Source organism: Notothenia coriiceps, unplaced genomic scaffold (genome assembly GCF_000735185.1).
Source record: "Notothenia coriiceps isolate Sejong01 unplaced genomic scaffold, NC01 NC01_scaffold00032102, whole genome shotgun sequence".
NCBI classification, from domain to species: domain Eukaryota; kingdom Metazoa; phylum Chordata; class Actinopteri; order Perciformes; family Nototheniidae; genus Notothenia; species Notothenia coriiceps.
Genome location: NW_011364803.1, coordinates 8,302 through 20,776, shown reverse-complemented (window position 1 = coordinate 20,776; position 12,475 = coordinate 8,302). Strand labels below are relative to the sequence as shown.

Here is a 12,475-nt window from a genome sequence, read left to right as displayed (position 1 = left end):
ATAATTGGGAGGGGGGCCGCGGCTGTTCTTATGTTCTCTGAGGGGAGGCTCACCTACCCACACTTTGAAAACCCCTGCCCTATAGGGAAATACATTACAAGTACAAGTTCTGAAACTTCTTAACAGGGGCTTCATTTGGACATGTTTTGATGAGGCATCTTGGTGCATAACATATCATTTAAATATTATTGTTCATGAACTTTCATCCTCTTAACGCTTCTGTGTGCCATCTTTTGTGTCTCTGTATTTGTGTGTCTGTGTGCCTGTTGTGTGTGTGTCTGTGTGTGTGTGTTTGTGAAGTGACAGCGAGATGGAGATTGAAGCAGAGCACTATACCAACGGAGTTGTTGAGGGCTCCTCAGCGCGGATCATGAATGGCACATACAAACACGAAGAGATCCTTCAGCCAGATGACAACAGCATTGGCAATGGGGTCACAGGTAAACACACACACACACACACACACACACACACACACACACACACACACACACACACACACACACACACACACCTCGTGTTTCATATACAGTTTTCTTCCCTTGTTTAAATCATCTTCATGTGCTTTGTCGTTTACCCCACCTCATATCATGTTTAAATTCACCTTCCATCAGGATGTGTTTTTATTTAACCCTGTGTGTACTTGTGTGTCTGTTGCCAGCAGATGATGGTTGCAGTAATGGCCGACAGCTCTGTGGAGGGAACCAGGCCGCCACAGAGAGGATGATCCAGTTTGGACGGGAGCTACAGTCGCTCAACGAACAGCTGTGTCGCGAGTATGGCAAGAACACCACACACAAGAAGATGTTACAGGTACACACACACACACACACACACACACACACACACACACACACACACACACACACACACACACACACACACACACACACACACACACACACACACACACACACACACACACACACACACACACACACACACAAACTGCACATGCTCACACTTTCACGGAAGAGATTTCCTCTGTTGGCCCCAGCTAAAATCCTCAGTGCAGCATTCTGTACACGCTGCAGGAATTTGAGAGATGTTTGATTTAGGATGTGCTGTCGTAAAGCAGATAGAGTCCATCTGTAGCATCCCGTGGGTCGGTTCTCTGGAGGTGGAGGAGAGGGCTCGGATGACTTTGGACTGCAGGATGTGTCCTCTGATTCATAAGCAGCCACCCTGAGAACAATAGAGCCTCTGGAAAACACAAAAACTGCAGGGGAATGATAAAGGCTCTGCCAAGGGGACAGTCTGTAGTTATTTGTTAAACACAGACGTGATAGAGGAATGTTGTAGTTATTGCATTATAGCAAAAAATCTATCACAACAAACATGGCCCTGTTCTTGTTTCTGCTACTGTTGATTTAATTCCAGCTGCTGAACCCCAACTTAGAAAGACTTCATACCAAGTGACGGATTAAGAAAATACATGAAACTGGATTTTGTAATTTAGATTAATGGTTACTAGTTCCTTTTCTTTATGGCGGTCATTTTTGACCGGGAACACCATGGTTGTTACAAAGTTTACTAAATCATCCAAAATGCAATGAAAGTGGTGATCAGCCATTTTATATGTTCAAATGTCTACTGTGAATGATATCATAAAGCCTTAATGCAATCGAATGTAAAACAAAAAAGTTATGATTGATGAAAGTAGTAAATCGGTCAGATTTGACCCGAACGCAACAGGAGGGTTAAAAACAATATTTGTATCACTGTGGCTCTTCTTAATCCATACAATGTAGAAAGAGCATGTTATGTTTCTTGTAAAAATTTGCAGATTTTAATTCAGCTTTGTGAGCCATATTGTTTTGTTGTCCCATACTTACACCCACTGAATGAATTTGCTTAATGTTTTTCACTTTCTTTGGTGGATATTTTTCTTCTTTTGTTTTTCTTGATATTTCAAATATCGATAATCCTAAAGTAATGGAAAGTAATCAGGTTACATGCTTGGATAAGTTAGTGATTACATTTGCTTTACAGCTCATTTGTTATTGAAACGGAATACATTTCCGTTGATATAAGTGATATAAGCTGCTGTCACGCCCACTGGGTGGCAGCGATGCTTCAAACCTTTTGAAAAATTGAAATTTCGGGCCGCCATATTGCTCACTTGGTAGAGGTAGCGGCGCATGTACTGGGCACGGCCCCCAAGCGGATTTGGGTTTGAATCCAGCTCGGGACCATTTACCATCGGGACCATTGTCATCCGCTCCGTCTCCACGTTTCAAATCTATGTCTAATAGAAATGAAGTACAATTTAGGACACAAGATTCCTGCCTTTAATTTAAGCAGATATCTGTTTGCTGCCTCTTTTGCATTCCCCCAATCATTTACAAGATCGGGGTTTCTCACTGGCAAATGAATGTGTTGAACTTCAGGATCTATATGCTAGATGGCACATTTGGGATTCTAGAAAACCAAAACAGTGAGCTTAAAGAGGCTCAAATATGCTGCTAAAAAAAAACTGACAATGACATGTAGTGAAATTTAGACTTGGCCTAAATGAAATTATAAACTCGATTTAGGAAGCTGCATAATGTATCGTTCAGATCTTCCAATGAATTTATTTTAGAAGTACCGAAAGTATTACACAAGAAATCTGGGGAGGCTGCTTTTTGTTTTTATGGCCCCAAACTGTGGAACAGCATCCCATTGGATCTTAGAACAGCAAACTCCAAGACCTATCTTTTTAATTTGGGGTCATTTCAGTTTTATCACTGTTCATGTTTTATTGTTTTATGGTTCTGTGATATAACAATTTGCTTGTTTATAAAGTTTTTCCTTATGTTCCCCGATCTTTATTTTGTATCTATAAAACATTTTGGGCTGCAACTTGCGTGCTATATAAATAACGTTTATAATTATAATAATGATGTCTGTCTGTAGGATGCATTCAGCCTGCTAGCGTACTCGGACCCCTGGAGCTGCCCGGTGGGCCAGCAGTTAGACCCCACCCAGAGAGAGACCCTCTGCTCCGCACTCAACAGCGCCATACTGGGTAAACAGCCAACACTGATGCATACTGTGGGGTTTGTTCACTGTAAATGGACATCCAAACCAACAACAATAACTATACATATATTGTTTAAAAGATGTACTAACCAACTTGAGAACAATTAAAAACGTCCTTTTGAATACACTACAGATACAACATTTATGATGAACTTGATTTTGAATCTTATCGTTATTAATAAGAATAAGGAAACAGTTTAAAATAACTCAAGGAGAGAGAGATGCTGCTGAAGAACACTTTCTTGATTAATCAAAAATAATACCAATGCGCCTTCATAGAGTTATTTAGTTACAAACATGAGTTATTATTATCTGAGGTTAAATCATTAATCAATTATTATCATCCTGTGATTATGATGTAAATACTGTAGCTGTATATGAGGGTCATTCAAATATCTATTAGTATCACCAACATGCTTACATGACCCAATGTTAAGCTTCTCAAGGTGACAGTGCTGAAAAAACAGCTGGTGCATGCATCATTTGTTTGTTGCCACTCTTGACAGAATGTTATTGTACATACTTGTGGATGCTCACATCAGTATATTGTTATCTTTAAAGTTATTCTTCTTCTTGTGGATTGCCTCTTACATTGTGACATTGTTATAGCCATGTGGCAAAAAGAGAGCAACCCCTTGACATTATCTCTGCCTTTTAATATGGAGTTTCTAATACCCAGCCCACACACTTGATGCATTATTGTGACTTATGTGCTGCACCTTTTTCTGCCTGACTGTGTTTTTCTGCTCTAGAGTCCCAAAACCTGCCTAAGCAGCCTCCACTGATGTTAGCGCTCGGCCAGGCCACAGAGTGTGTTCAGCTCATGGCCCGAGTCCGCTCTGGCTCCTGCTCATTCGCCAGAGTAGACAACTTTTTGCACTAGCCCAGGTGAGCAAGTTTATGTGAGATAAGACCACAGACAATACATGTTTCTGACACAATACCTTATTTTCTCAAAGTTGGAGTTTTTCTGATGGGTCATGCTAGCTTTGCATTCCCCATCCCCAAGATGGGAACCAGTTTTTTGTAAAGAGGCACAAGAAACCTAAAACCTTCGAGTTAGACCTACATTTGACGAAAAAACGTTCCAAACACTAAACAGTCCAACTGAAAGTAAACTCATAAATAAGCTCCTCGATTAGCTATTGTAGCTAACTGCTGAGCGATTAACCCCCTGAAACTAACCAGCTTACCAAACTAGTTATTCTTCTGCAGGAAAGTCAGCTGGCTAATGCTAATTCAAACAGCTAGTGTTTGCCCATAGTTTAAGCTAACCTTAGCTCAATGGCTTTATGGAAGTTAAATGACTGAATAACTGTGTCCACATGCCACTGTTAAGATGGTGTAACATTAAATACAAATGTTGTGTTTATACTTACACTTCCACTAATACAGTGGAAGTATAATTCTATTCTGGTGATAAGAGGCTTTGCTAATAATCCTAATTAATTTGCTGAATCACAGCGACACTGCCTCGCAAATTGTAAACCGGTACAGAACAGATAGCTTGGTTAGCTAGCTTGGTTAGCCCTGAAGTGGATCTGGAAATGGATAGCCATCATAGCTAATCCATGGTTTGTTATCCATTCTCTGGTACACCTTTTTACTCCCAGGATTACATTTCCTGTATCTCTGCAAGAGAGGTGGCAAGTGCAAAGTTAACATGATCCATAGAAAGGGTTGCCAAAATTAAGATAATAAGATCCAATTAAAAGATATCGTACTTTTGTGTTGTATTTTCTGAGGGACATACTGTATGACCTTTGGCATTTTGAGCATCCTGTATCGAAGCATTTGGAAAAGTATTCAAATGATGTGAAGGTACAGGGTGTAACAGTCCCCGTTTATTATTTTTCTACGTAAACATTTGTCAATGCAATAATTGAAAAAATTTAAATAACTTAAACATTGGTCATATCATATGTCAATATCTTCAAAATGAAATACAAATACCAAAACCCCACATCTATGCTGAGCATGAAAATGAACTCAAGCTGTTTTAATCATGTTACATCATTCATTACCCTGCTTAGATGATTGCCCGTCTCTCCACAGGTTAATGTTAAGTAGCACTGAGAGAAGGCATGTCCTGCAGGTAGTTGTCATGGCGACGGAGGAGAGAGCATGCGTGTGATTGGTTTGTTTGGCTGTCCATCTGACCAAGCCAGCGGCACCGACAGAGGAGAGGCGAGCGGGAGAGAAGAAGGCTTCCTTTTAATTTAGTATTATCAAATAAAGAAATGTGTGACACTATTTAAAGATAATTAATTATTATTCTGTTTATCTAGCCATTTTTATAGTTCTTTTTTGTCAGATTGTTGTGCTCATCCTCGACAAAACAAATTGTTAATCCCCTTTTTAATTGTTCTTATGTTTTATCGCGTGGATTTTGATTTCCTACGGTCAGTATTTTATTCAATTTTGTGTTGTTCACCATATCACAAACCACAATACACACATCTTGTTACTGCGGTAACCCCCACAATTGTAAGTCAACAGTTCCTGAGGCATATTAACCTCATCTTTGATACAGAAGACAGATGCTGAACCCTTTATCCTTCCAAAATACTTGAAGTAATTATGTCTTGTATTACATCCAGCTGTGGCCAGCATGAAAACACATTTGATTGTGTGGAGATGCTGAAAGAAAAAAAAAATAGACTGATGCAAGACACACGTGGGCCCCTCAATTATTCCAGAGGTTCAAAAATAATGGCTTGCATCCTGTGTAAAAAAACTGAATTGAAGGACCTCTGTAGAGAAGAACACTGCCAGTATCAAGGGGGACCATTTTAAGGACGGGATTACATTGGAATATTAGAGGTGTTGAAGCCTTAATTTTACTGTAACGACCAGAGCATCGACCAATCAGTGATGTGGTTGAAGGTGGCAGAGCTCAGCATCAGCTGCAGCTACAACACCTGCTCAAGATCCAATGTAACACTATTATCAGGGTCGACTTCATGCCAGCAGAAAGAAAATCAGGTTCAAAAGTAGACTAACAAGCACAGGGTGTGGACGGCTAAAAGTCAAGCCCCCCCCCAAGGATTTTCATTACAATATTCTTATTTTCTTTCTATTTTATTTGGTTGGCCTCCACCTGACCTGTTCTGTACATGTGCTGTAGCAATTATAGTTTAAAACGAAGAGGAAAAATTATTTGCCAAATTCATTTTAGGGTGATAATTGGGATAATTAAGTAATTTCATTTATTTAATTAGGGTGATTGAGTGGAAACCTCTCAAAGGTTGTTTAATGTGTTGAACCAATCGTTTTTTTCACACAGAAACCTCCATTTCTCTTTCAACCATAAGCTTAAAGTGATTATGTCTTGCCTATTACTGGACAGGCGGTAAGTTCATTTATGAAGCCCAAAGGTGTGTCCAAGAGTGCCTCCCAGTACATTAACTTGATAAAAAGATGATGAAGAAAGATCCAGATTGTTCCAATATCCTCCTGTTTTGGAATCGGTTCAGTTATAAAAAAGAAAAAAAAATCACCTTTTGATTTAGCCCCCAACAACAGCTTTCAGCAAATGTGTTTAGTGCCCAAACGTTTTTGATATTATATGATACAAGACATTGTGAAATAACTGAGTGAACTGTAATTGAAACAATAAATTGTGAAATAATTTAGTTTTTCATGCTTTTCCATAAAAAATGCCCTCTTTTAAGAGTCCCCCTCAAGTTTCCAAAATGTAGCCAGCTAGCTCCAATTAGCTACTGTAAAACTATGTGGCTGTTTGCTAGCTCCAAAGCCAGAAACTCTTTTTGGTTCAACCAACTATTTGTTGCTGCTTATGAACACAATCCACAGTAACACAGCTGTCTTTCTTTCTTTTGAGCTTCAACAGGGCAACTTAAGCTACCTAGCTGGGCTGGTTTTTGGGCTTTGAATGACCTTGTATGATTATTCATAATAGCAAATATTAGCGACAGCAGCTAATTCTGACTTAAGTAGTTAATTGATTCTGGAAATGTTTCTCTGAGAAAGGAGCACCACTGTTATGTGCAAAAACACACATTATTTGCTGTTGCTAGCTAGCTCCTGTTGGGCCTGAGATTGGGCTTTTTCGGGAGTGGAAGGCGCTTAAATGCATCAATTCAGAAGGAAGCTGAAAACGGGTACATTCAGACTGACACTAAGAGATACATACACACATATTTTGAGCATTTTTGTGAAAATAAAAGCAGGTAAACTTGTTTAAGTAGGAACCCAAATTACAAGTGTAAACCTTTTTAATGATCTCCCAGCTTATCGGCTCTTGTATATTTGGTCACAAGATTGTTTATTTCACTGTGTCTTGTTTACTTATCCAATATTGAAGTTTAATATTATTAATTTTCAAATGTTATCATTATCATCCGTTTCTGTCTCTGTATCCGAAAAGATGATTGTGTATTGCACAATGAAACAAATTTGACTCAACTACACCTTAATTCCAGTCCAATAACTGGGCTTTGATAACAAAGCTTTTGTTTCACCCCTCAGCTTTATTTGAAACATTTTCATTCTATTGTTTTTACATCAGACTATTTTCTACCAAATAGAAATGATTTAATGTTTTTGTCTGACTAGTGGCAAACTGTCACTTTGGCTGCTTTGTTGTGACCTCCCAAATGGCTTGTGGATCCACCCTGAAGTGTATATTTCCATTTATAAGAGAATAGAGAAATATGGAATAATATAATACTGGAGATGTGTGTATGCAATGTGGGGTTTACAACAGGGTATGTGGTTATCTTTTTTCCGAGCTGGTTTTTATTAAGACCTTCAGATATAATAGGAACTATTCTAATAACCTCACATGCAGTACTCACAATATCTACAGCTGTAAAGGACTTATGTTACACACACACACACACACACACACACACACACACACACACACACACACACACACACACACACACGTGTGTGAAAGACAAACCTCTGTTGCATACCTGTAGGGAACAAGTCTCCCAGTTGTCCTTTGTGTTTGAGCCTGGGCTGCGTCTCAGCACTGTTACCATGCACCCTTCCTCTTATCCCTGCATAGACATAGCCACTGATGTGATCAGTGATTGTTTTTAAGAAATGGAGGAATGTGAACAGTTTAGGAAACGGGCCTGAGGCCCCTGAAGCCACATGGACTTCTTCAGGAGAGGCCGGAGAAATGGATTTAGGCATTGCAGGCGAGCTGTGCACAATTGACTTCTATCATGATTTAAATTTCATATTTTGACTTTGAGTTTTAGCAACAAAAAAAAACTATTGTGAAATGAGTTACCCTCTACTTAGCATGACTTTTAAAATGATATAAAAAAAGGAAAAATGATAATTGAAAAAAAAAACCTATGTACTGGAAACATCTTAAAAAAGAAATATTGTATTCTGTTTAATTTTGACAGAATTATTTTTATTAAAATACATCCATAAGCATATGATTGATCTCGTGTGTTTTTTTCCCATGCTTCCTAATTTGTATTGTATTATGCATCTCAGATACATCACCTTTACAGATACATAATCAAGGATCAATGGCTCTATAACAAAACAACACTGACTTTATAAAAGCAAGCTCAAAACATTGGGCAGTTTGCCACAAAATGTGACCTCAAATGTAAAAGCTATGGCACAATTGGTGACCTGAGGAAGGAGTTGATGAATGACGGCTATAACAAACTTATCAAAGCTTCAAAGGTATCATAATAATGTAAGTGCTATGATAAGACGATGTTTGAGCTTTTAAAGACACCCATTGAAGCCCTATAATCAGGCTTCTTTAATTAGACGTATGTCTAAATGTTCAGGTTGTTAAATAAAACACTAACCTTGCCCCCGTCACACACCACTGGGTGTAAGACGTACAGTATGCTGTTCATGATGTAATTAACACACACTTTGGCAGTGTTTATAACTCGTACTGTGGAATAGCATTCGTGTGATAATGTTTCTATTTCCTGTTAAATTTCCTCTTCACAAAATGAAACTGTGGAAACATTTTCCCAACAAACTGAAACAATTGCCACCGGGACAAGCTTCTGTGTGTGTTTACTGTACATTACAACCACAATTTTGAATCACTTCAACGACTGTACTTATTTGCGCATCCTGCTTTATACTATATGTCATCTATTATTTCTAGTGTTCAATATGTTTCTGTATTATAGTAATTGAACAGCAGAGGGCAGAATGAGATTGGGAATACATAACCATCACTAAGAGGCGTGTTGTGCGTTGGTGTTCGGATCAGGGGGTCATAGGTTCAAACCCCACTGCAGTCAGCATGTCGTTGTGTCCCTGGGACACTTCCCCCCAAATTGCTCCTGTGGGGATTGCCCACAGTATTGAGTATGTAAGTCGCTTTGGATGAAAGCGTCTAACAAGTAACATGGAATGTAAGAGAAATCCTTAGAGTAGAACCAAAACAAATTGCTAAGTATGTAAAGGTTATTAATAACACTAAGTAAAAAACGAAATGGCAGGTATATGTACACCATGGTAATAAACATGAAATTGCAGGGGGTTATATTGCACTCGTATTTCTATTGCACAAAGTTTAATATGTTCAGACGTGAAATGTGTGGGGGGGTCGACTAGGGTGGTTGTACAGCCTGACCACTGAAGGAGCTGCACAGTGCGTACATGGTGTCCTGGAGGGGGTGGGATAAATTGTCCAATAGTGATTACAGCTTTGCCATCACCCCCATGTCCCCCAACACCTCTTCAGTGTCCAGAGGACTCCCCAGGACAGAGCTTGCCTTCTAACCCTAAACTCTTCCATAAGTCGGTCAAAAGGACCCGTATTAGAATAATGTGTTTTTATGCCATTTTTGTCATTTTGGTTAAGAAAAATCACTGGAATAATATTTAGTATTATAATTTGGTTCAAAGTAGAAATATTTTATATTTAATTTTTCACAATTTATAATTTTAGATTTTTTTTTACATTTTGAAAAAAAACGTTTTGAACATATTGTCCCAAAGATCTCCGCTATTGTGAGACCCTCACAGTATTCCAGTTCCTTTTCAAAACTCATCTCTTCTCCTCTTGTCTACTCATGGCCCCCCCCCCCATCAATCCATGCCGGTTGATCAAGTTTGATAGTCCTATACACCCCACCNTCATTCCCTTCACCTCCACCTACCTGTGTGAGTGCAGGTTTTCCGCATTGACTTTGATCAAAAGCAAGTACCAGATCATCCTCTGGCTGCAGCCTTGACCGGTACTTGCTTTTGATCAAAGTCAATGCGGAAAACCTGCACTCACACAGGTAGGTGGAGGTGAAGGGAATGAGCACTTTTACAGCCTTTTTGGCGAGGTGGGGGAACTCGGTCTCCACAGACAGCCACAAGTGGGCAAGTGTCACTTTACTGTCTTTTTCTCGTTCTTTTTTGTCTCACGCTGCGCCTCCCCTGAAGCTCTCTGGCGCCCCCCAGGGGAGGCGCGCCTCACACTTTGAAAACCGCTGCTATAGGGTATGCTAACAATGTATAAATCAATCACATTGCTAAAACCTGAAGAAAGGTCCCCTTTCCAACAGTAGTCCACTAAGGCAACAAATACAGAGATTTGAGACATTTTAACAATTTCATCTAAACCATTTATCAAGTCTCTAATGAACTGAGTGTTAATCAAAAGTCAACTAAGTGGGTAAAATGACATCAGACCTTGAAATGATGACCAGAAATACAAAAGAATGAGTGCTCAGGTCCCAGCTCACTTCTTAATGTGTGTTTGCAGCGTTTCGTTTATTCTACACTTTTCATTCGCTGCGCATGTCTCGTCAAGTCTTGAAGATCATTCTTTATTTGCATGTGTATGTTTTTTGTATTTTGCGTCATTTCTGAAGGTGCAGCGTGTTTGACCTAATGGAAGAGTTTGGGCTGAGGCAGTGCGTTTGCACCTTTCGGCCGCCATACAGCTACTTCCTAATACACCGGTGGCAGTGCCTTGACAAGGCATAAACAACGTTTATTGGCTTAATGTATGATCGACTACACCAACCATGATAACGGGAACCTCACGGAAAAGGTGTCAATTAAAATAAATAAAGCCCACAAGAAGCCTTTACAATGGATCATTTCATGTATGAAATCTGGTAGACAAACTGATTGAAATACAAAATAATTGAGATTAGTATATATAATGAAACAGGGCCATCTCACAGCTGTGGCTACTTTTCCCCATCAGTTTGGAAAGCCCTGAGTCAGTGTCATAGATGGTGCCAATGTTCCTGAGTGCCAACGTTTTTATTAGCTTGCACTGATTACATATTAATGTCTTAAGATGATGGTAATGATTTATTGATGATAAACTGTCCTGTAACCTACATCTGAATTTATTTGTAAGCATAAACTGAGTAATGATGCCATCAGTAATGCTCTAAATCAAGGGTGGGGAACCTCCGGCCCCCGGCCGTATACGGCCCGCGAGACCATTTGGTACGGCCCTCGAGGTAATTTATAAACACACGCAAAAAAGAAAAAAAATGAAGAAACCTAGACCGCAAAATAATTAAACAAACGAGTGCCTGTTTTTCCTGGCCAACGTCAGGGTCCTTGAACACAACACGAGCCTAACGTGTCATCACGTGGTATATGTCTCGTCTGACGAGTGTAGTTCTGACGGAGAGCACCAGAACGCGGCTCCAGCACTTCAGAAATTGCAATACCCATAAGGAGCTGTACACATGCCGTAGTTTCTGCGTGGCTGTATCTTTATTTGAAAGCCCAGTGGCGACCTGTTCATCTGTCATACTGATCATAATAACTTTGTTGTTATTAGCATCTGGTTAGCTAGCTATGCTAACGAATATAAGAACCAGTGAGGTATAGGCACATCTTTATATGATCATTATAGTTATAAAAAAAATAAGAGAATAAAGTAAACGGGTATAAAATACTATATGACAGTAAAAAAAAGTTGTTATTAATAAACAAGAATACAGTTTGAAAGGGGAGTGATTTGTAAAATATCCATAAAGAAAAATAAATCTGCTTACAGGTCTGTTTCATATGGATGTTGAGAGATGTATCCATAGATCTCCTAATGTTGCTCTCAAAGTGCACCAGATTGATGCTTTTAACTTCAACATTTAAAAAGAAATCTTCCCGGGGGAGCATGCCCCCGGACCCCCATAGAGGATGTAAGGCCCCCCCCTCCCCCACTTAAATCATGTTCACATGGATAGGAAACTAAATACATTTGCACATGTCTTGTGTCCAATATCTTTCTGTTTTGGTGGCCATGTCACAACCGTGCACGTGCATGCATGCGCGAGTCATGGTCAAATATCTGGATTAAGAGGTTGCTTTTTCTTTGCACAGCATGAAAGAAAGGCGAAATGAATGGGCTCTGATTTTAGTATTTTTAAGCAGAGGTCAATCATTTGTACGGCCCTCGGAGGATGTTGAAAAAATTGAAATGGCCCTTAAGAGGAAAAAGGTTCCCCACCCCTGCTCTAAA

The 12,475-nt window shown here is 39.5% G+C and overlaps 1 protein-coding gene across 2 annotated transcripts; it reads left to right on the top strand.

Annotated features, from left to right (window-relative positions):
- Nucleotides 1-75: 75 nt before the first annotated feature.
- On the top strand, nucleotides 76-7,937 carry LOC104960635 (ran-binding protein 10-like). 2 transcript variants are annotated; one of them, XM_010788726.1, is made up of 5 exons: nucleotides 76-440; nucleotides 665-813; nucleotides 2,899-3,010; nucleotides 3,777-3,912; nucleotides 5,080-7,937. In XM_010788726.1, the coding sequence occupies exons 1-4, from the start codon at nucleotides 311-313 to the stop codon at nucleotides 3,905-3,907; spliced, it is 522 nt and encodes a 173-aa protein (XP_010787028.1). In that variant the 5' UTR covers nucleotides 76-310; the 3' UTR covers nucleotides 3,908-3,912; nucleotides 5,080-7,937. The 2 variants fall into 2 exon arrangements, with proteins under 2 accessions (XP_010787028.1, XP_010787026.1); XM_010788724.1 differs by having other exon boundaries at nucleotides 82-440; nucleotides 662-813.
- Nucleotides 7,938-12,475: the final 4,538 nt, after the last annotated feature.